The sequence below is a fragment of the Sinocyclocheilus anshuiensis genome, unplaced genomic scaffold (assembly GCF_001515605.1).
Source record: "Sinocyclocheilus anshuiensis isolate Anshui unplaced genomic scaffold, SAMN03320099.WGS_v1.1 scaffold1072, whole genome shotgun sequence".
Taxonomy (NCBI): domain Eukaryota; kingdom Metazoa; phylum Chordata; class Actinopteri; order Cypriniformes; family Cyprinidae; genus Sinocyclocheilus; species Sinocyclocheilus anshuiensis.
Window position 1 is genome coordinate 430,450 of NW_015548242.1, and position 22,847 is coordinate 453,296.

The window sequence follows — 22,847 nt, forward strand, 5'->3', positions numbered from 1 at the left end:
AATGTTGATGTCAAAATCCTGCATTTTTGCAAAAATCCCTGGCGCATAAAAGATTAAGAACCACTGCTTTAGAACATTGATTTTGAAACTTGTGAATCCATTAGAATCGTTAGAAGACAGAATCGCGATTCATATATGAATAGATTTTTACGTGCACCTCTAATTTTCTCTTCCTCTTCTCTAAAGCAGCGCAGCATGGCCTCGCCCCCTTTGCTGCCTTTTACCGAGGGCGGGGTTTATCTGGGTTTGTTTCGTCACAAACCCAGGAAGTAACCCAGTAAGTGTTGTAGTCCCTATCAGCCGTTTTTGTAGGCATAGGGATAGTTCACCCAAAAATGAAAATTGTCATTATTTACTCACCGATCGTGTAAGGACCCTTGCTGTCTAGGGGAAGGTCAGAGAGCTGTCAGAATGCAACAAAAATATCTTAATTTGTATTCCGAAGATGAAGGTCTTACGGGTTTGGAACAACATGAGGGTGAGTAATTAATGACACAATTTTCATTTTTGTGTGAACTATCCCTTTAAACTGCCTGAATTTTAAAAGACGATATCTCCATTTGCATTGAACTTTCAGCTTCGTAACTTTGCAGATATTTGGTTATGCTCAAACAGCAACATTACACACTAACTAACGTTAAAACGTGAAATCGCAATCAACCACCCCTTTAAAAAGGAGATTAAAAGTCTCTTTCAGATTTCAGGAAGAATTTCACATAATTTATTTTTAATGTTTTTAAAAGAAGAAGTCTCTTGTGCTCACCAAGACTGCATATATTTGAGCAGAAATACAGTAAAAACAATATTGTGAAATAATTTTACAATTTAAAATAATCGTTTTTCTATATTAATGTATTTTAAAATGTAATTTATTTCTGTGATGGCAAAGCTGAATTTTCAACAGCCATTACGTTAGTCTTCAATGTCATTTCTGAAGGATTGTTTCTAATATGTTGATTTGGTGCTCAAGAAACTTATCTTATTATGGAAACCGAGATATCGTGATTATTTTTTAGGATTTTTTTGTTAATTTGAAAGAAATGTATTGTAACAAGATAAAAGTCTTCTGAACACATACACACACACATATACACACATAACACATGTATACATATACACATATATACTTTTTTTTTTTTGTAGATGGATGTTGATACTACGCCATGAAGAACTTTTAGAGGAAATATGGATCTGTACCTGGTTCTGGTTTTGCCACATATGAGCCCATTCTCCTCCTCAGGTTGGGTTTTTCGCACACCCCACCCAGTTCTGATTTAAAACAGCGGCCCTATGAAAACAGGCAACGTCAGTAATTAAGACACTACTATCTAGTAGACACTACTACCTAGTCAAGGTATGAATCAGATTTCTGTATATGTTCTTTACCTTGGTCCATTTAGCTCTGCGGGCGATAGAGCAGGTTTCCGCTGGTTGCACCGACTGACGCTGGGGCAGGTCGTGGGGTTTGTACTCCTTGTCTTTGGTGTCATTAGTCAGAGTTGGCTTCTGAGAGTTCTGTTGGAGAAAGATATTTAATGTTGACAACATGCAAGTAACAAGCCCATACATTACCACTGAACCCGCAGGAACACCAAAACACAGACGAACAGCCTACCAGACACTACTTAAAAGTAAAAACAAAGTACAAATGACACCCTATAAAAACATACACAGGAACAGAACCTCAACTTTGTTCACTGCACTTCATAGTTGTATAGGCTGAAGACATTTATGCAAACTATTGTGCACGCCACCTAATCTGCACTGAATATATATATGGTGAAAATAAACTAGGCCGCTTATCAACAATGCTTCATAAACTGGGGCACCCTTTCTATTCAGATACAGTGTAGTTCTTTTCCCAAAAAAAAAAAAAAAAAAAAAAAGGGCCATTGGCTGTCATGTGCGCACCATAAAGAACATTTATCAGGAAAAGGGTTGGAAACTGAATGTTATAAGGCTGAAAAGGGGAAAGGGGAAGTTATAGAAGTGCTTTAGCGACCTCACCATAAGATTAGCTCCTGCCTGGAACAAATAATATGGGTAGAGAATCCTCTCATAGTGAGCACGAAGGTGAGAGCCAACTGCTTTGCCGGGAGCAAAGCCCATCTTCAGTGCGATCTGGGTCCATCTCCGCTCTTTACAGACCCCATCAAAGCCTCCCTCCTCTTTGACCAGCTAGACAGAGACAGGAGGTCACCAAAGACATGTTTACAACCATATTTCATTTTCAAAAAGGCCACTGAGAAAGTATAGGACAGCATTTTCAACTCTAGTATCCTAAATTACCTGTCACCTGCAGAAATGAAGTAATATGCTTTAAACTTTGCACATGGCCGCTAGAGATGACATAACCTCAGTCCTACCTTGTAAAGCACATATAAGTCCAGAGTTTTGCGCTCAACATGAGGAATTTTCAATGTACAACCCTGGAGTTCCCAGAACTTTGCTATCTGGTCCAGGAAGTTGAGCTTCACTCTGGTCTGGGCCTATATACAATACAACACAATACAACACAAATCAAACAAAGACCTCATTCTTTCAAAAGCGTTTTTTTTGCAAAGGAGAAAACATCAAGGCATTTCATATTCAAAAGAATTTAATTTATAATAAAGTTCACACTGATGGGTCAGTTAGATTTTATACATGTATTCAGCAAAGAATTAAATGCATTAAATTCATCAAAGGTGACAGTAACACATTTATAATGTTACAAAATACTTCTATTTAAAAAATGTTTTTACTTTCTACTTCTATAAAATAGTAAAAAAAAATTAAGCAGCTCAATTGTTTTCAACATTGATTATTCTTGAACAAAAACAATCAGCACATTAAAATTATTTCTAAAAAATTATGTAACGCTAAAGACTAAAGTAATGGCTGCTGAAAACGCAGCTTTGCCATTTCAGAAATAAATTACATTTTAAAATATTAAATTAGAAAATATTTCACAATATTAGTTTTTACTGCATTTTTGATCAAATAAACACAGCCTCCGAGACATCTTCAAAAACATTTTAAAAATCGTACTGACCCCAAACTTGTGAACAGTAATGTATATTAAAAAAAAACAAAAAAACCGAGAAACCAAAAGAGATGACAAAAGAGACAACAATGAGGACTTTTCTTTTTGTTAGTGACCTTTTCAAATTTTACACTAAACCCTGTGCTTTAAAGTGTGGCAGACCAAAAAGAGGTCACGCTGGTTGCAGGTTTAGGTTTAATAAGGCCACATGAACATATCTGCAAACACAAAATATCTAACAAGAAGGACACAAATAAAAAAGGTCTCACCTCCAACTCATTCAGCCTCTGAATGCGTGGCGTGAAATGCAGTCTGTCCACATCACAGGCAAATGGTGGCTGCCAACCCTGACATAAAGAAAAAAAAAACGTGTTAAGCTTTTATGCTGATCATTTGCCACAAGGCAAAGTCCTGTCTAATGGAAGAAAATTATTTGTGCTTATACCTGCATGTGGGTATTTCATTATGCCATCTTTCTACTGAACAATGATGCTTATGAATACAATATGTAAGCGATATAACATTTAATCTACATCAAGACGATAAAAAAAAAATACTGTTAAATACTAGTACTCAAAACAATATCATGATTTTCTTATAATTTCAAGAGGTCCTGATTTGTTTTCCACTAAATCACTTTCGTTATACGTCATATGGTAATTTCATAGTATACATATAAAATAAAGTTATAGAATGGTCCAGATGTCCACTGGCATGATTCTGAAAACATTCACAGTTTTTTTTTTTTTTTTTTAAGATATATTTAAGTGATAAAGCATCAGCCATAAACGCATATTCGCAGTACAGCATACTAGGATGGGTACAGAAGACTACAATACATTTCTTTATCTTTCCACTGAGGCCGTTTTAGGGTGTTAACAATTGTGAATAACAACACAAACGCAAAAATATGCATAGCTAATACAACATCTGTGTAAACGTTTAAAACGCGACCTAAACTGAATTTCACTTCTCACTTGCATTATTTACATCAAATTTCGGTTTCAAAGGCCAAATGCAAATACACAACATGGAGGACAACGGCTGAGACCAATTACGCCACCTCAAACTTCAGCAATATTTTTACGTTTGTTTCAAGATTAAACTTAAATCTTGAAGTATTTGATAGACGACAGAAATGTGTTGACAAATGCAGCGGTTTTACGCTATTTGCTAGCAAAAGTGGTCATTGTTAGTCAAAACAGTCTTTCCGTAGCACCGAATAAACAGTACAAAATGCATTTGATCCACTTTTGAATACAAAAACTGACACTTTAACGCCATATTTCAACATCAGATAACCAAATAAAATATTAGATTTAAAAGCAAATGCTTTGACGTTAAAGGTAAAAATTGGAAGTTGCATGGATAAAAAAAAAATGTTCATCAAAAAGTCCAGATTATTCGCAAAATGTTCTAAATTACATGCAAAATAAAGTTATATAATAGTTGGAAATTCACTATCGAGGATTGCTCTTGTTTGGGTGGGATGCATTCTAGCCAACATTGATTTTGGAAGACAATAACAATCACCACATTCTGTCCCCCAACATTTTCCATCAAGCAAACATTTATTAAAAGTATCTGCAAAAAAACAATCGTGATGCTCAAAAGAAAGCAAGAGTACGATAAAACTCTCTTGGAAAGAAAGTAAGCGATGTTATTGTGGTCGCTATTGGTGTAAACCACACGCAAGCATTCACGCATAGCTAGTAGCTGCGCGCACACGCCGTTACGAACGTTCGCAATGGCTGGAGCCGCAATCCGCCATGTTGAAAAGACCTGTCTTCAGAAAAAGTGTTTAGGCATCTGCGACCTGCGAGTAAAAAAGACGACCGAGAGCTGGCGTGCATCTGACAGTTCTGTTATATGTCGAAGAAACTTACCGGGGGCGGTCGGATCTTGCAGATGCCAGTGTTTTCTGCAATTGGACGTATTTTGTTGATGAACCCAAAAGGGTCGGCAAATTCCTCCCAACTGGGCTCAAAGACAGGGCACTCCGGTGGTGGAATAAACTCGTTGGGTCGTGACTGGGTCATTCTGGGGAACTTGATCCAAATGATGACATGTAGAAACTGCAGTAAACTGTTTGAAGTTGAAGTAAATGTTTTAATTAGTCTCGAAAAGATGCCATGTTAAAGAATGATTACACCTGAACTCCCGACAATTAACATCCTCATCCACTTTGGGAAACGTACACAGACGGAGTGCCGACGTTACAGTGCTTAGTAGTCTTCCGCTTTCAAAAGTAGAGACGCTGGATTTCCTTTCTCCATCCGACTTTCTCACCAATGTAGATTTTTTAAAAGACATTTTTAAAAATGTAAAATGCACACTTTAATTTTTCATAAGGTATGGCAAGTGGAAAAACGCATTATTCAATATCGCAACACTTATGTAACAATCAATACTAACAAAGCTTTTGGTTTTGTAATGGTCAGCAATGATCTGCATGACACAATAAAGCATCAAATATACGTCACTTCAATTAACTGTATTATAGCAAACAAAATATACAATTATATTTCCACACGGAGCTGTTTATAGAAGTCACCCACTTTTTATTTTCAAACGCGTTTGCTTTTTTCCTAGCTCTTATCTCCTGGCGAAGGCGTAAGCATTTTAAGTAACAGACAGTACTCTCATAAAATCTGTGGTCAAAAACAAAGCTTTTATATATAACAAACCCCTCAAAAACTTTCGTACATTTGTGCGTTTTAACGTCTCCACTAAAGTGTTTTAAAAAGGCAGAAGTAGGTTGCCACTGAATTAGAGAAGTGACTTGCGCGGATTGACACACCACAGATTCATTATAACCGGAATTACTTCTTTAAATGGACTCTTTCAAGTTACCCACTCGGAAGTAACAGATGTTGTCCAGGGACGACGAATTTAGCCACTCTCCTCCCGATTGACATTTAAATTCACGATTAACCTCTGGAGTGAGGTGGCATCGTGCAAACAGCACATCAAAAACCATTTGAATATATAATCCGTGGGCATTTGCAGCGTCACATCACCCGATTTCGGAATGCGGGATCCTTCAGCGGAAAATGAAATACTGTGCCAAGACAGAAACTATCTCACCGTACTGGCGTTGCGCTTGACTTCTGTCTTTACATATCTTTGTGCAGAAGGACCATCAACATCCACCGTAGTATTCCATGCGAGCAATATCTATGAGCACGTACCACACGTCAACTCGGAATCTGTCGCCCCCTATAACACAGGACAGATAACCCGGTTCCCTGATCGGCCTAGCGCAGGAAACAGCCACAGCTCTATTCCACCAAGGCAGACTGCGGTGTGGCGGTAGTAGCCTGACCTGTTACCGACGATATCAAGGATATTGTTTTTGAAATTAATAAATCTTCTTTGCTAATTTGACTTCATTATGGCTTATTTTCTCCAAATCACTTTAAAGCATATATTTTTTAATATTCTTGTTTACAGCAGTACATCCAGTCAGGGTGTTTAGGTATATCTGTATGTGTAATATTTATCTAAAACATACGAAAATATATAGGCTATACATTGTTTTTGTTCAAATAAGATATGACAAAACAGCATATATAGATTTAGTTTGATGTATGAAAATAGCAAACAAAACTTTATATGTGTATGTATATATATATATATATATGTATGTGTGTGTGTGTGTGTGTGTGTGTGTGGGTAGTAATTATCTAAACCATGAGTATATATACATATATTATTCTGTTCAAATGTGATACATGACAAGTACATGTAAATAGTATTGTAGACACTATAGTTCATTTATGAAAGTGAGGATAGCAAAATAAAATAAACTGACATGTTATACTGAAAAATTCTTCATACAGTGGACTACTCGAAAGATTGATACACATTTGGGACCAAAAATTATTCAGACACTTTGACCTGACCGTGTTTTGCTCAAGTGTTTTTTATTTAATTGCTAATGTGAACTTTTTACACCACAGACTGAACAAAATTAAGCATTGATTGGTAATTAGTTGACCTAAATTGGTATTATCTAATTGTGTACTTAAATGTAACAGCTGACAGCTATTTAACCTAATTCATTACATACCTTTCTATCAAAGTTATCTGACATTATCAAGATGAATTTGTTCTGACACAGTTTAACTCTGAGTTCTTGTCGTATTACCATTTTCTAAACTATAGCACATAATGTGAGAAATGTTGATAGTGTCTGAATAAATTTTGGTTTGACTGTATATATACACAAATACATATATGTGCTTTTTAAGGGACAATTTTCGACACAATTTAGAGTTTTATTTTATTGTTTCAGTTAATATTGCAAGTGTCTGCTGAAATAGTGAAATGATCAATGATGAATTATTGTCCTTCTAAATCTTTTCATACACAAAAGTGACTTCATGTTTTACGCATGGAGAGATAAGAAGGATGGAGAGGACTTGTGTTAAGGAATGTTTAAAAGGATCGTCTCTATTTCTTTTTGGCAGACTGATGATAGACAGGTGAAGTAGTACATTTAAGCATACAGTTTGGTGAGAATGAAAACATCACAAAAAACATTATACAAAAACCAACCGCATTTATCTGAACTCTGCCAAAAGAACAAAATATGAAAGCCATTTGTGTTATGTAGTCGAATACCATAGAATTTTCCAAACAGTGACTTCAGTACGTGCTTTATTCGTGGTTCACCCTGTCCAATGCCACATAGAAGCTCTTCTTGTCATCCAGGCAATGCCAACCAATGGGTCCGATCTCACAATCCGCACAAATAAGGTACTTCACTTTACCTACATCTTTTGTAAAGCCCACATTCTCAAATGTGTACATGTCATCAACCAGCCAGTGAGCGGTCAATGTGTCCCCATCAAACGTCCCGTCTGACTGACCAATGGAGGTTTTCTTTCTCATTACAGGCAGAAACAGCTGGGAAATGGGATCGGGTGTTGCGTAGAAAACAGAGGACACAACAGTCTTAAAATAACATTCTCATCATCATCATATATAACATAAATTGTTTAAATTACAAGTCAGTCGGACAAACAGACTATAATTCCACAAATGACTTAGTGTAAATTATACTTAATTATTATGTCATGTAACACATGAACCATAACTATATTTAAAATGTTTTACCTCCTTTTCTGCAAACAGTGCCATGCCTGGGCAGAGCACGTTGGAGCCACATCTCTGGCACAACACTGCTTTCACATTTTTTCCATCTTCTGAAACGAGAGAGGGGTCTACAGATCTCTCGGTAGAGCAGGTCTGTTTGCTGTCATCCATGTTAGTAAGCAACTTTGTTCAAACTGAAAACAAAACATACGATCAATTAGAATTTAACAATTATTACTTGATTAAGCTCGGTCTGTCAATACATCTAATATGGTATTAATATAAATAGCTAACTGGCTAATTAAGTGACTAGTAAGGAAGAATACTCGCCTCTTGAGTCAGACCATGAGGAAAACTGATCTCAAGACAGATGTATTATCCAAATACAGTCTTAGAAATGTTGAGTACAAATATGGCATCTTAGGTGTAAACACAACTTAAATAGCTAACTGGCTAATTAAGTGACTAGTAAGGAAGAATACTCGCCTCGAGTCAGACCATGAGGAAAACTGATCTTAAGACAGATGTATTATCCAAATACAGTCTTAGAAATGTTGAGTACAAATATGGCATCTTAGGTGTAAACACAACAATAGACACTACTTCGAACATACTAGCGGACTACTGTTGGATAACGTTACTGCTAATATTTGCACAACCGGTAAAGCAGACCGGTTGAAAACAAGAGACGACTTTTACGTTCCGCTCAGAATAACACAGACTCCATTTTCAAGCGCCGTAGTCGTTGTGTTCGTATGATGGGAACATCGAAGTCCAGAGACTATGTCGCACATGGATTATTGCATATTTTAGATTATTTATTTAGATATATTTTGCAAAAAAAAAAAAAAAAAGTGTCCGTTCGTGGGGAAAGTGTTTTTATGCAAATGTATAATAAAACAGACTCCCAGGGATTAAATTGTGAACATATCAAAATCTCCATTGTTGCGTGAACAATTAATCTCCATCATATAAATCCACCAAATAAGAGAAACACAATGTATGACCCATACATATTTATTGAAACATTCACATTTCAGTTAAATGTAAATGACTTACCACCTCTACACATAACACATGAATATATGGATAGTTTCGTCTCTGTGGTAAAGCCACACAGTTAGCTTATTTAGTTAAAAAGGATCAAACACTACTTTTTACAAACAGCAGTTTGAGAAAGTTCATCAATAAAGATCAAACTTTTTTGTTTATGTTATCTTTTTAATGTGATTGGGTTGCTTGCTTAAGTAAATTAACTAGCTATGCTTGAAACTAATGAAATTTACTACACTGTAGTTTTGGCCCATCTATTTGAAACCTATTTCCAGTGGCCTAAGGCACAGGAATATTCTTATACTTTACAGGAAAGTTTATACTTTACAGACTGCACAGATATATCCATGCAGAGGCTTTAATAACAATGATATTTGACATCTGTGCTGTAAGGTGCAATAGTTGACCTGTATGTTTTTATTTGACCTAGAAGTAAAAGTTAAAAATTGCGAGTGTTCAAAGCAGGTAGATTTGACCAACAACCCTCAAACCCTTATTTGCCCTTTGTGCAGTTTCCAGTCAAACACATTGCTCTATTCATCAAAGTTTGGGCAATACTTTGGGTACGCATCAAATGATGCCAAGAATTGTTGGTTTACAATAAGCAAAATTTAGATGCATTATATTCTGAGGGGGCAACTCTACAGCTCAATGAAAGTGCTTTTCACTACAAAAGAAACAAGTTCAAACCCCAAGAGACTGTGCTCAAATTAAAGTTTGATGAGAACAAGGGTCATCATGTTCCAGCTATCGGATACTTGTACAGCCTACGGTGCCCTTTAACCACACAAACACTTTCATCAAATGAAAAATCATGGACTCTTTGTAACAGGAAAAAAGAATGAAAGTCAAAACAATCAGGGAAAAAACTCAAAGGGAAATAAAAACAAATCAAGGAATGAGTAGAAATGTGTGCACTAAAAATCCTAATTGAAAAGGGATGTGCATGTAGAGCTCTCAGAGGAGAGTGTCATCAGTGCAGCCTCCCTCAAGGCCATAGCGGAACTCCTGCAGGTTGGACACGCCATAGAAATGAATGAAGGCCGCTGCCACAACCAGCACATGGAATATCTGGTGTGAGTGAAACTAAGAAGAGAGCAAAAGTAGGTGAGTAAAACATGCGCAAATCACTATATTTCAGAACAAGATTAAGGAACTAATTTCTTCACTATGACAAAACAAAAACACATTATCTTACCCAAATATCGCACTTGCCCGGGAAATAGCGCTCTGGGATTCGTGCAGCATACAGCCCAGCACCTGTGATGTACATGGCACCCATTAAATAGAACCAGCCCATCTGTCCAACAGTAGTGGCCTTGACGAAACCCTCCTCGATGGTGAAATGCATGGTGGGGACGATCCCGCTCAGTCCAAGACCCATGAAAACTCCTAAAGAAAACATTTTTCAAAAACAACATGCTATGAATTAATGCACTGTTGTCTTGATGCAGTGTTATTTAGTATTACTGAGGCACTATTATAGTTTTTGTTTATTTTAAATTAGCTGTTATTTATTTATTATTTAACTTTGTAGTAATTTGGTGTTTGTTTTTGTCATTTTTATTTTTAATTTGTCTTTCTTAAATTAAAGATAAGAAATATTGCCTTGGCAACTAGCTGAAATAAAAAGTTTTTCATATTTTCATTTATATTATATTTGTATATTTTCGTTTTATATTTTATATTTCATTTTATATTTTCATTTATTTTATTTCAAACAATGAAAATATATTTTTCAGGTTTTAGTTTTTAAATTCTCTAATCAATTCCCAAATCCAGCCTTAATTTTTTTTTCTTGTTCAAGAAGCAGTTTAACATTAAAATACAGTAGAAAAGATAACTGGAATTTCCATTTCAAAACTACAGCCAATTAAAGTTATGAAGAGCAAGATTTTAGACCAATGAGATTTTGATGTGGGCAGGGCTGCCCAATGCACTGCAGCAAAAACCAAACCAAGTGACAAACTTGCATGTCTTTTGAATGGCTTCATGACTAGACAAATAAACAAATGGATGAGATTTCTTTTCTTTCATTGATTTTTCATTGCATCTCATCAGAATAAATTTTTCAGCATTAAAGACTGGACTAAACATTATGGCAAATAAGTGACTGCCCACCTGCTCTGGTGGGTCTGTGGCGGGGAGTGGAGAAACGGTCCCACTGGGCAACTACAATAGCTGCAATGCCCAACACACAGACGATTGTGAGGTAGATGAGACGCGGCTGAGGAGAGCAGTAGAAGGAGTAGTAAAGCCAGGGTACAAAAGAGCCCATGATCAGCAAAGCAATGCCAGAGTAGTCTAGTCTGAAAGAGAGAGAACATGAGAAACAGAGAGATTAAAGTCACTTAAAATCACTTGAAATAGAACAGGTAATAACAAGACAATAAACGTACTTGGAGAAAGTGCGAGAGACTTTCTCAGAATGGCAGTAGACCGTGTGAAAAAGCCAAGAGAAGCTGAGGCACAGCACTGCACCCAAGAAGAACATCCCGAACACCACCTTCTCCTGCAACGGGGCCATGAAGTACATATTGGGCCTTAGCATGGTAAGTGTGCCCAGGCACAAGAATAAGATTAACCCTGTGGAGGGAAAAAAAAAACAATATAATGGGTCAATGTAACACTTATTTTAACCTTTGACTGGATATTTAATTTATTTAAAAATACATTAGAATGCAATTCATACAAACAATGGCTTGAATCCCCATCTTTTATGACTTTAATGTTTTTAATTTCTGAATGAAATGTTATATTTTAATATTTTTTAGGGATATTTTTAGGGGGTATAAAGTCAAAAATATCATATAAATAACTGTTATTTACACCAAATGACACCATGTAATTAAATGTACACCTGACTGAAATATTATGAACTTTTTTCTAAATCATAAGAAGCGACCACAGTGTTATTTTAGTATTATTAAGTATTTATTAATAATTTGAATTAGGTTTTATTTTTATATTTTGAATTTTCATTTGAGTTTAAGTTGGGGTCATTTTGTTTTGCACTTTAGTCATTTTTATTATATATACACACAGTATATATATATATATATATATATACACAATGGTGTGAAAAAGTGTTGGCCCCCTTCCTGTTTTTTAAATTGTTTGCATATTTGTCACACTTAAAAGATTCAGATCATCAAACAAATTTTAATATTACACAAATATAATGCAAGTAAATACGTGTACTGTAGTAGATATACGCAGCCAGCAGGCGGTTGGTTTAGGTTTTTTTTGGCATCTCAATGTGGTCCTGTTCGGTATAGCAACTTGGCTTCTCTAAAATTTAAAAAAGCTCTTTGCTGTTATACTGTACACATACTATAAAATTCAGATTTTTCAGTATTATTTCAGTTAGCAATGTTTCTAAAAAAAATTTTTTTGTTTTTCCATCTAATATTCATATTTTATTTAATTTGAGTATTTATTTAAAAACAATTTTAAATATTTTTAGCTTTAGGTAACAATAAAAACACTGCTTGGCATATGTGTTTTAGACTAGATTGTTTTAAATGTTTTCCTTTTCTTGATCATGGACGCTTTGTCACTGACCCTATTATATATTGATGTTATTTTATATAATTATTTAAATCTTGAAATCTTAATGACAAAATTCTTTTTAATTTGTTAATATAAAATAGCTATTATATTTCATAAGTAAAAGGTTTATCCTGATCCCACATGCTCTCAAAATTAGAGCGGTGTTTGTTTTTGTAATTGATCTGCTGCATACTTAATGCACTAAATATATGCATGAGGTGCACAATAGCCACTATTCTCTGTGACGGCTCGACACCGTAACTCTAATCTTACCCAACAAATGAGTCCAGATATTCCCGGTCTCTGTGTGGATCCTGAAAATGCTCCCAAAGCAGGCACGGAATGAGGGCATTGGAGGCCGATGACCGTGCAGGAGGTAGTCGTTGTCTTTTAGCCACTCCGGCAGGATTTGAAAGGGAATGACCCTCCAGCGGCCCTCCCAGACCTGCAGAACAGAGATCCAGCATGAATTTCATTTAATTTCTGTTCAAGCTTTAAAACGGTTATGCATGACGACCACACCTTATGCACGAACTCCTCCATCTTCTCCATTGCATGGTGAGCCTGCAGTGGTAGCGTCAGAATTTCTCCAACGTCTTCATCCTCCTCTTCATCATCAGCGAGACAGTTTGCTCCCTGTGGGCACAATCAGAGCTCAAAAGGAGCCTGCAATACTGCTGGCACTGAATATGAAAGACTCTGTAATGCATTCTGATTAATAATTACGTGGCTTGCCTCTGACTGGACTCCTTTGGCTCCTATGGGGCCATTTTCCTCCAGCAGGGGGCCCAGCTCCATCAGCTCCACGTCGGCTGGAACGTGGCATTCCTCCGTGACCTGGCAGTCTGCTTGACTTGCAGACCTGATTTGGCCTGACATTAGTAGACTGCCCTGTGACCCGTCTCAGACCTCTGAAGCCTCCACTTCAGTTCACTGAGGGCCAAAAGTCATACATTCAATCAAAACAAAACTTCACAGCCAAAGTCAAGTCATGACAACATCAGTGACCCGTAACAACAACAACAGAGACTGCTTACCTCTGGCAGGAGCTTTGAACACTGGCAGGTCTAAACCTGCCTCCTGATGTTTGCCTCACTATGAAATTGCATTGTCTTGGGTAAAAAAAAACAACAACTAGGCATCATCTCTGCTCACATTGCTACAAAGTAGTTCATACTGGCTGCGTTTTAAAACCAAAAGAGCTGTTTACCATGACAGCTTATTTGGACATCATAGGCACATTATAATTAGTGGTTTTTCAAATAATTCTCGTTCGCTACCATGTACTGACTCAATTTCATCGTTCGCTGAAATGTTTATAGAGTATAAGCGTTAAGTTTCCGTAGTAAAAATCTCATTAATTTTCTCCATAGAGGAACTGAGTTTTAAACAATAACTTATAAACCTTTAAAAGCAAGCCTACCGTGACCTACAAGGTTGTTGTTAATTGAAAGGATATGCTTTTGTTGAAGTCATCAGCCCACATTATTTAAAATGATTTTTTTAATAATCATGTTTAACAGAGGAATTCCCGGTAAAACAAAACAAAAAAAAAACTATTAAAACCACTCTATTAAAACGAAACTCTGATTTAGCTCAAGAACGAACAAGACATTTTGTTCGTGAAGAAGAGTCGTGAATGTGCGAAAATGAATGACAGATGACCATGTATTCGTAAATTAGGTAAGAACGTTCTGGGTACTCTTAATTGTTTGTTTTATAATGGTTGTCTTTTTTCGACAGCTTGACAAAAATAATAAAAAAAAAAAAACGGAACAACCATAGACAAACAAATGTATGTATACACCATAATAAGACGAATCGGTTGAGTGATTAACTCACAGCTGTCTGCTAATCTTATTTTGTGAATGGAGTTAAAAGATTCGTGTCACTGGGGTGAATCAAAATCCTCACCACTAATTCGAATCGAACTTTCGAACGCACATATGGTTCCAAATACACAGTCTCGGTAGGCAGCTCAGCAGATTTCGAAATATAACCGATATAACTAGCATGTATGAAGTGGTATCATACAGCTCATACCGATGATGACTAACGGTAATTAGCCTGCTGGCTAACAACGGGCTTTACATTTTAGGAGAGGAGCAGCCAAAACAACGGTACACGTCATGATCAACACTTACATGATACATAACATAGCAACGATGATATAACAACTATATGATTCACAAAATAGTCTCCAACAACGATTAATTAATTAGTACGACATAAAGCCCTTTAAAAATCCAAAAGGGTTGTAATTAGAGCAGGTTAGCATTGAGACACAGAAACCGCTGCGCACCGCTAAACTAACGTTACTGTGTCTGGATGCGTTTACAACAACATTATGAATCACAATTTTGCCATTACGTTTAAATGATGCATTTGATCGTGCAGGCGGTTACCTGATATCCGGATCTGCTGTTAAAGAAATAGGATCTCTTCCGGATGGCCACCAAAGAGCAGCAGGATGGAGAAATAAAGAGTTGCAAGCCGCTGTATGTCAAACGGCGAGTTCAAACTGGCTCGCTGTTGTCTTTGAATTAACGCCGCGGTGGCGCCGCCTGCTGGAGAGAGGCGGCACTAGATTTTGTAAAGCCCCCACAGCGCGCTTTAGGGGCACTAACCCATTTATTTGATGGTTCTTGTGAAGGTTTCCTGATTTAGAGCAGCAATCTCCAGCAGGTGATTTATTTTATTGTAAAAGACCAGACAGTGGTGGTTGAACATCCATCTGAGGGTTGCTCAGAAAATACTGAAGTGCTTTACCATATCGCAGCTGTTTGTTTGTTTGTGTAACGGTCACATTTATCTAGCACGTGCCTGGCAAGCTTTAGGAAGATAAAAATCCTACTATTAGTCTTTCAAGATGGAGTATTTTGTGTTAAACCAGCTGGCCTTACAATCTCCTATAATCCCTAATCCTCATCCTAGTCAGTTTTTATAATCTCAGTGAATGCAAATGTGAGCATCATATTATGGCCATCATGAATTGCCTGGAGAAAAGGAATTAAAAACAAGATGCCAGTGAAAACAATTTAATAAGCACTTCTTTGTTGCCTCTCCTTTAATGCATTTCATATAAAACAACTGCATAGCTTTTTAAATTAAATTTTGTTAACATAACAGATAAACATGTGGAGTGCAGCATGCATACAAAAATACTCCAGTGAAAGCAAATGCATCTCATAACATGTATACATGCATCAAACATGAATGCCAGTCACGTCTCACAGGCACATGAATTATAATATTCAGCATTAAATTCAGCAAGCAGGTGTTGTAACACGCTGGCGCCTTTTTAAGTGCATTAAATTGGGAATTTTTTTTGTAGTATCAGCATCTTATTGTGAGCTTTTAGGCACATCAAGCTACAATTGTCATTGATACAGTAGACAGTCTCTATATTGTATTATAGAATTATAGGCATTTAAAATGAAGAACCAATTACCTCTGGACAGACTAGCACTTAAGCATTTAATATTTAATATATACTGTCCACAAAAAGGATATTTGCTATATATGATCAGATTTGTAATGCCATATTTGCTTAAATACGATTGTGTGCAACTTAGTATCTTTGGAGTAATTTGTGTCTGGGCCCTGAGCATTGAGAACGGTCTAATATATAAAGCGTTGGCTCTGCCGGTAGCCCAGTTTGTCCAGGTTGGGATTACAAGCAAACTGGATCATGGGAGGTGGACCGCACATAAGGATCATAGAGTCATCACTGGGTGGAGGCAGGTGCTCCTGAATCATCTCAGCATTGATGAAGCCCTGACTGTACTCCCAATCTGCAAACAAGTCAATGCATGTAAATGTCAAAGAAAACCATATGATAAAAAAAAAAAAATCTGCTCTAAAACACATTCCAAGTTCTTAGAAATGTACTCTTTGTTTTTATGTTGGTTTCCCTTTTTGACATTTTTTTTTTTACATAATTTAAATACTTTAAATTTAAATTCTAAGTTTAGATTTGTCCATCAAGCAAAATTTGCCTTAAACACTGAATGCATGTGTACATTAGTTTTAAAATATATTAATGTAAAAAATTGTTTTTTTTTCACAAATATGATAAACTGATAAACTATTAATTAATAAATATCATTATTTTTTTGTCCATGTCGCCACATGACATTGTAAAAGCTAAACTAACCTTGTCCTGTCATATAAAAGGTCAAATTAGCTGACATTTTATTTCATCAGGACAGTTGTTACAATTTTTGACTTCATGAACCAAAATTTAACACATGCTCATCATAGGAGGTCAAGTAATATGTATAAATTACAATTTTAAATGTATTTTAAAATGTTATATAAAAAAATATGTCATTGACCAACATACACTACCATTTAAAATTTTGGGGTCATTAAGACATTTTTTACTTACATTTTGAATACTTTTATTCAAAAAGGATGCATTAAATTGATCAAAAATGACAGTAAAGACATTTTTCATTAATTATATAATTAATCAATTAAATGTTTTTTTTTTCTATTCTCTGCTTTCTATTCATCAAAAAATCCAGAAAAAAAATGATCAGTTTCCACAAAAATATTAAGTAGCACAACTGTTTTCAACATTGGTAAATGTTTCTTAAGCAGCAAATAATTATATTAGAATAATTTCTGAAGGATCATGTGTTACTGAAGACTGAATTAATGGCTGCTGAAAATCTCAGGAATAAATTATAAATTATATTTTAGAGTATATTAAAATAGAAAACATTTATTTTAGATTGTAATAATGTTTCACAATATTACAGTTTTTACTGCATTTATGATCAAATATACCAATGTATACCAAGCTTAATCATCTTGTAGGTTAGGTAGGGAGTCATATACCTGCAGGAGCTCTGTCCACTGTGAACCAGAGTTTGAAGCGATCTGGATGCCTCGCCTGAATCTCCTCCAGTTCATCCTTCAACAGAATGTCCTTCTCAGTCTGGAAGAAAGACAAAAGGTAAACAGATTAATTTTATACTTGCTAAGCAGTTGAATCTGTCTGAACATCATTTTGTTTATGAGCAAACGAAAAAAAAAAGGGACGGTACAAAAAATTCTTTCATTAATATATTTGAAACAACCCCTTTTCTACTAGAACACCAACCTGGTTGGCAAACAGCAGGCTGCATGTTGTCGTGTCACTTGAGTTTTTGATGACGTCACGAACCAGCTGCAACACTGGCGTAATGCCTACAAAGGGAAGAGGACAAATTATTTTAGTGATCATACGGCTTCATTATGACTAGGAACGAGGAGAAAGACGCTCTACCTGTTCCTCCAGCAATAAGACCCAACGTTCTTGCAGTCTTAGTCTCAGCAGGGGCCTTCTTATCGGCCTGTATAGCGAAGCGACCTGTTGGGAGGAGATGTAGGTGTAAGGTGTGACCACTGTGTAAATACATCCATCTAAATTCAGCTCAAATATTGATAGTAAATGTGCCGAGTCAGACCTTGCCCCTTGTACACCAGCAAACCTCCTGGTCCTCTGAAGTCAATCACATCTCCGATCCTCAAACTCTCCAAATACTGGGACATCTTTCCCCCTTCTGGGAACTTTGGGTGCACATTCTTAAAATAAATCTGCAGAAAGAAACATGTCAGCTCTAATGCTACCATTTCAAACCCCAGGAGCTTTTACAAGAAATGTAGAGAATCTGAACCTTCACAACGAGGTCAACGAATCCTTTGTCATCGTCGCTGGACACTGGTGTGTAAGGACGCACAATCAAATTACCATCAATCCTGGCAGAGAGATAAACATGCTTGCCTTGAGAAAGAAAGACAGGGAGAAAGAGCACTTTACTATTACTATAATTGATACACAGCCCAGTCTGTACATCAAGAACTTGTTTACACCAGGTATGATCATCCGTATGGAGACACTACTGTTTACATCTGGTAACTTGCGGCTCAAACGGGTCTGATTTTCTGATTACATACATCACTTGCTCTGTCAATATGTTAATGCATGTTAAAATGCAAAAAGGTAAAATAATAATTATTATTGCAATTATAATTGATAAAATGAATAAATTACATATTTTTTATAATTACAATTATCATTATTATTATGCTCACCGAGGCTATATTTATGTGATCAAAAATACAGTAAAAACAGTATTACAATATTTGCTTTTATTTTATATATACTTTAACAGTAGTTTATTTCTGTGAAGGCAAAGGGGAATTTTCAGCGTCACATGATTTTTCAGAAATTATTCTAATATGAAGAAGCATTTAATATCTCAAGAAGCATTTCATATTATTAACAGTTCAACTGCTTAACATTTTTGTGGAAACCGAGATAATGTTTTTCAGCATTTCTTTGAAATAGAAATATTTTGTAATACTATAAATGTTGTTTCTTGATAAATTTAAAAATTGTATTTAATTAAAAAAAACTTACTGACCCATAACTTTTAAATAGTGCCAATACAGATTTGTATATACTCAACAAATATTTATTTATTTTTATTATACTTATTTTGCCTTGATATCAGGTAATATGAGGAAAAGCATAAAACCACTATAATTAAAGGGATAGTTCATACTTCATTCATCGTCGTAACACAAATGAAGGTATCTTTGATGAAATCCGAGAGCTTACTGACCCTGCATAGACGGCAATGCAACTGAAGCTACGAGAATACTTTATGTGCGCAAAGAAAACAAACATGCTCTCGGATTTCATCAAAAATATCTTAATTTGTGTTAAAAAGATTAGTGAAGGTCTTACGGGTTTGTAACATCATGAGGGCGAGTAATTAATGACAGAATTTTCATTTTTGGGTGAACTATCTCTTTAAACCCTTGTTTTAGTTTAAAGGTTTATTGACAAGCAGGCAATCCTTCACGGTTGTCTGATACACATCAGATCAGCATTTTCACTACAAATCTGATGTTGTCCACTAAACAGTGTCCAAATGTCTGTGATTAGTCTCAAGCAAATGTGCAAGTTTAAACAAGCTGCTTTTCAAACCCTAAGCTCATTTATCATTTAGCACACAGTTCTTATCCAAAGCAGTCAACACGATAGGACAGGTGTGGGATTTCAGCACGCTTCAGACCAAACCCTGCAGCCTTTGTATTAGCACCAGAGAAACCGTCGACCCACCACCCAGTCCTCAAAGACTACTTACCAACAGGTAAACCCAAAACATGCTCTGAGCTGGGCAGGGCGAACCGAAACCTGCGGGTATCGTGGCTTATGACCTGCAGGAAAGAAAAATGTCTTATTTTGTCAGCATCTTGTCAGTATCACAAATATAAATTCTAGCACATGGAAATAAATAGACAGGGCAAATACCTCTTTGTCTACTAGTCTCAGTTTGTATTTTTCAGAGGGATCAATCAGGGTAATCTGTGGTTTCCTTTTCCTGTTAAAGTAATAATAACCCAGCAGACCTGCTGTTGAGACCAGCACCACTCCAACACCGACTGCAACTGTAGTGGACTAAAAATACAGATTAGTGCACATAAACACGGTTTAAGAGCCACTTTTAAAACATGTAACTGACATATATAAATAAATGCCAAACATGAATTCAATGATTTGCAATATACAAGGGAAACGTGACAAAGATTCTCCGCTCAAATGCCTGAAAGAACCATCTGTATTTCCCAGAATAAACTCTGACGTTTCTGCTTTAGTATCCCATTTCAAGAACTGTCTGCTGATCTAGTTTTCTACAAGACACAACTGTAATTTTAATACAAACGACTTTCTTAGCTTGTCTTTGAGTTAATGGCATGATTAGTCAATAGTGTGTGCTGATAAACTGATAAGCTTATGCTATGTTAAACAAACTTGGTGGAATGCCAAAGCAGTATGTCCTCTAAATAATAGTTAATTGCTTCAATTAAAGTTTAGAGTACTTCTTTAAAGCGTTATGACTTACAATCGCGTAACTCATGACGGCTGATGTGCGTCTACAAGGAGGTTCAGTCAGAACGAATCTTCAGACTAAACATTCGTCGGCACACCCATGAACATGCAGACTGAGGACTCTGTGTTGGAGGCGAATAACGCTGCGCAGTTATTGCGCATAACAGAACGATTCGACCAACGCATTCCGTTTTGCGTAATCCCATCCACATTGCGTGTGGCTGTCTCAGTGAAACCCGGAAACCCACAAAACTAGATAAAAATAAAAGTCCTTGAATTTCCATTTGTCCAGAAATTCAATCATTTAATATATAAATTAAAAGCAAACAAACAAAATTAAATGATTTCTTGATTTCTAACACTTAATTAATTTAAAATTAACTTTAAAATGAAAGTGCAAATAATAAATGTTCTCTGATTTCTTTTTGTTTACAAATGTAATATATTTATTTATATAAAAAATGCAATACATTTTAAAACGTAAAAATGTGGAAGTAATTAAATGCCTGGAAAATATTTGATTTAGTAAAAACACAAATATAATTCACAAATTCAAAAAACCATAATTCAATTTCCTGAATAATTAATACATATTGTTAAGTCAATACTCAAAGCCCCATAATTTTAAGATACCCGGGTGCTTTTAAAAGCAGATCATTGCATACATTGTTTTCCCTTATATTTTCCTATTTCATTTATGCTCAAGCTATTATCTTTTTGACATAATTGCGGACGTTGAAGTGAAGCTGTTTCGAGGTGGCTGAGAAAACTTCCATTGCCAGAGTCTTTGTCTCTTCTGATCCATTCCAAAGGGCCCGATAAACTGGTAATGTGTACTTCTGTTTCCCCTGGAAGCAAAACATTAAAATCAGTCTGACCGATCTCTCTTCATACAAGCGATCTAATTATTAGTCCAAAGAGCTGAATGAATTAGAAATAAATAAATGTTAATATTAACAAATTAGAAATAACTATGTACAGATTCTGACCTGGCTTGTGAGGAAATTGCGAATATGTTGGAATCCTGGTTTATGCTGGTTCTTTGCAACAATCTGGGCCCATCGCAATTTTAGCTCGGCATTGTTGGACTCAATAATGTACGAGTAGCACTCCTCCAGCTTCTTTATGTGACCTGTTAATATGGGGATATTTATTTTACAATCTACTTAAACCATAACAATAAACCATGAACACAAGGAGTTATTTGCACCATCTGGAAGTGGTGACTTCTCAAGGATCTTGTCCAAGAAGTAGACAGTTTGGTAGGTCTTCCACGGTTTTATATCAGTTTTGTAGATAGATTCCAAGTCTGGGTTATGATTGACCCACATTTCAGCTAACAGCTCTGCTGGTTTCATCAGCTCCTGGCCAGCAGAGAGGTCGGGAACATATGGAGGCCAACCAGGTACATTGAGCCAGCTGTCAAAATCCAGACCTAACAAAGCAACCGAGAAGAAACAAAGCTGATGGCAAAAGGCAGTCTGACCAAACAGTATTAATTTAGTCTAGCTTTTGTGATTTTACAATGAAATGCTACTATGAAAGAAATGAAGAAATGAAAGAAATGCTACTAATGGTCTTTTTCCGCACCTTCAATTTTGTGGACATTCTTTTCTTTCAGGTCTGGAAAATATTCCAGGTAAAACTCCAACGCATCTTCTGCCAACACACTTCTGAACTTGAACTTGTCCACATAAGCCTTGAAGAGATACAAGTGAATTGCTGTTTTATCATACTTGTTTACATACTTTCATTCATTCTGACATTCAAATGTTTTGGGTCAGAAAGATTTATTTTTTAATAAATAAATTTTTATTTAGCAAAGATGCATTAAATAATAAAAAGAAAACTTTAAATTGTTACAAAAAACTATTTAAAATAAATGTATCAGTTTCCACAAAAATATTAAGCAGCACAATTGTTTTTTAATACCAAGAGATGTGAAACTGAAGCAAGGCTATTATCGTTAACTAAAATATATCTGGTAATTGAAATAAAGCTGCAATAAAATAAAAGGGCATTTCGCACCGCTGGAACTGGGTGCGATTTTAGTACCGGACTGCCTTTTTCGAGAACCAAATTAGCTCCTACCCCGGAGCAGGGTCTAACCAGCACAACTGGTACTAATCATGACGTAAGTAGACATTGATTGGCCAAACGCGTATGAAAACGCCCTCACCCGCCATGATTTAAAACGCCGTGTAAACATACTGTAAACATTGTGTC

At 36.0% G+C, this 22,847-nt stretch overlaps 5 protein-coding genes across 10 annotated transcripts in view; all 5 read right to left on the reverse strand.

The window, feature by feature from the left end:
• Positions 1–6,355, reverse strand: part of LOC107655070 (lysine-specific demethylase 5B-like) — a 36,741-nt gene extending 30,386 nt beyond the window's left edge. The window contains exons 1-8 of one of the 4 annotated variants that reach the window (XM_016442472.1): positions 5,584–5,703; positions 5,224–5,305; positions 4,912–5,110; positions 3,295–3,372; positions 2,367–2,489; positions 2,008–2,178; positions 1,387–1,515; positions 1,198–1,288 (exon numbers count right to left, since the gene is read on the reverse strand). In XM_016442472.1, coding sequence (XP_016297958.1) covers positions 1,198–1,288; positions 1,387–1,515; positions 2,008–2,178; positions 2,367–2,489; positions 3,295–3,372; positions 4,912–5,064 — 745 coding nt within the window. In that variant the 5' untranslated portion in view covers positions 5,065–5,110; positions 5,224–5,305; positions 5,584–5,703. Of the gene's footprint in view, positions 1–1,197; positions 1,289–1,386; positions 1,516–2,007; positions 2,179–2,366; positions 2,490–3,294; positions 3,373–4,911; positions 5,111–5,223; positions 5,316–5,583; positions 5,704–5,882 lie in introns of those variants that run through there. The other 3 variants (XM_016442470.1, XM_016442471.1, XM_016442473.1) reach the window with 3 other exon arrangements.
• A 1,217-nt stretch (positions 6,356–7,572) lies between these two features.
• On the reverse strand, positions 7,573–8,704 carry LOC107655040 (guanine nucleotide exchange factor MSS4-like). Of its 2 annotated transcripts, none has more exons than XM_016442435.1 (3): positions 8,612–8,704; positions 8,147–8,319; positions 7,573–7,936 (listed from the first exon to the last, which is right to left on the reverse strand). In XM_016442435.1, exons 2-3 carry the CDS (start codon positions 8,294–8,296, stop codon positions 7,688–7,690), a joined length of 399 nt encoding a protein of 132 aa, XP_016297921.1. In that variant the 5' UTR covers positions 8,297–8,319; positions 8,612–8,704; the 3' UTR covers positions 7,573–7,687. The 2 variants fall into 2 exon arrangements, with proteins under 2 accessions (XP_016297921.1, XP_016297920.1); XM_016442434.1 differs by lacking the exon at positions 8,612–8,704 and adding an exon at positions 8,456–8,530.
• Positions 8,705–9,615: 911 nt separating this feature from the next.
• LOC107655072 (adiponectin receptor protein 1-like) lies at positions 9,616–15,350 on the reverse strand. Of its 2 annotated transcripts, none has more exons than XM_016442474.1 (9): positions 15,136–15,350; positions 13,768–13,842; positions 13,466–13,663; positions 13,253–13,366; positions 13,004–13,175; positions 11,578–11,764; positions 11,300–11,487; positions 10,377–10,570; positions 9,616–10,264 (listed from the first exon to the last, which is right to left on the reverse strand). In XM_016442474.1, the coding sequence occupies exons 3-9, from the start codon at positions 13,607–13,609 to the stop codon at positions 10,136–10,138; spliced, it is 1,128 nt and encodes a 375-aa protein (XP_016297960.1). In that variant the 5' UTR covers positions 13,610–13,663; positions 13,768–13,842; positions 15,136–15,350; the 3' UTR covers positions 9,616–10,135. The 2 variants fall into 2 exon arrangements, with proteins under 2 accessions (XP_016297960.1, XP_016297961.1); XM_016442475.1 differs by lacking the exon at positions 15,136–15,350 and adding an exon at positions 15,101–15,120.
• A 559-nt stretch (positions 15,351–15,909) lies between these two features.
• LOC107655073 (NADH-cytochrome b5 reductase 3-like) lies at positions 15,910–20,822 on the reverse strand. Its single transcript, XM_016442477.1, has 9 exons — positions 20,635–20,822; positions 20,043–20,189; positions 19,876–19,948; positions 18,397–18,503; positions 18,187–18,316; positions 18,006–18,089; positions 17,841–17,926; positions 17,576–17,675; positions 15,910–16,524 (listed from the first exon to the last, which is right to left on the reverse strand). The coding sequence occupies exons 1-9, from the start codon at positions 20,647–20,649 to the stop codon at positions 16,352–16,354; spliced, it is 915 nt and encodes a 304-aa protein (XP_016297963.1). The 5' UTR covers positions 20,650–20,822; the 3' UTR covers positions 15,910–16,351.
• Positions 20,823–21,114: 292 nt separating this feature from the next.
• LOC107655041 (aminopeptidase B-like) lies at positions 21,115–22,329 on the reverse strand. Its single transcript, XM_016442436.1, has 4 exons — positions 22,212–22,329; positions 21,832–22,056; positions 21,611–21,753; positions 21,115–21,469 (listed from the first exon to the last, which is right to left on the reverse strand). Exons 2-4 carry the CDS (start codon positions 21,977–21,979, stop codon positions 21,323–21,325), a joined length of 438 nt encoding a protein of 145 aa, XP_016297922.1. The 5' UTR covers positions 21,980–22,056; positions 22,212–22,329; the 3' UTR covers positions 21,115–21,322.
• Between the last annotated feature and the right edge of the window lie 518 nt (positions 22,330–22,847).

Excerpts from the sequence above, each read along its gene's own strand:
- LOC107655073 (XM_016442477.1), bottom strand. Across the intron at positions 18,317-18,396 it reads TCGTTGACCTCGTTGTGAAG|ATTTATTTTAAGAATGTGCA; the intron begins GTTCAGATTCTC and ends TTCTTTCTGCAG. Across the intron at positions 17,676-17,840 it reads GCCTGCTGTTTGCCAACCAG|ACTGAGAAGGACATTCTGTT; the intron begins GTTGGTGTTCTA and ends TCTTTCTTCCAG.
- LOC107655040 (XM_016442435.1), bottom strand. The coding sequence starts at position 8,296 with ATGGATGACAGCAAACAGACCTGCTCTACCGAGAGATCTGTAGACCCC. Across the intron at positions 7,937-8,146 it reads CACTGTTTGCAGAAAAGGAG|CTGTTTCTGCCTGTAATGAG; the intron begins GTAAAACATTTT and ends CCCATTTCCCAG.
- LOC107655072 (XM_016442474.1), bottom strand. The coding sequence starts at position 13,609 with ATGTCAGGCCAAATCAGGTCTGCAAGTCAAGCAGACTGCCAGGTCACG. Across the intron at positions 13,367-13,465 it reads CCAAAGGAGTCCAGTCAGAG|GGAGCAAACTGTCTCGCTGA; the intron begins GCAAGCCACGTA and ends TTGTGCCCACAG. Across the intron at positions 11,765-13,003 it reads TATCTGGACTCATTTGTTGG|GGTTAATCTTATTCTTGTGC; the intron begins GTAAGATTAGAG and ends TTCCCTCCACAG.
- LOC107655041 (XM_016442436.1), bottom strand. The coding sequence starts at position 21,979 with ATGAAACCAGCAGAGCTGTTAGCTGAAATGTGGGTCAATCATAACCCA. Across the intron at positions 21,754-21,831 it reads GAAGTCACCACTTCCAGATG|GTCACATAAAGAAGCTGGAG; the intron begins GTGCAAATAACT and ends CCATATTAACAG. Across the intron at positions 21,470-21,610 it reads GCAATTTCCTCACAAGCCAG|GGGAAACAGAAGTACACATT; the intron begins GTCAGAATCTGT and ends TTTTGCTTCCAG.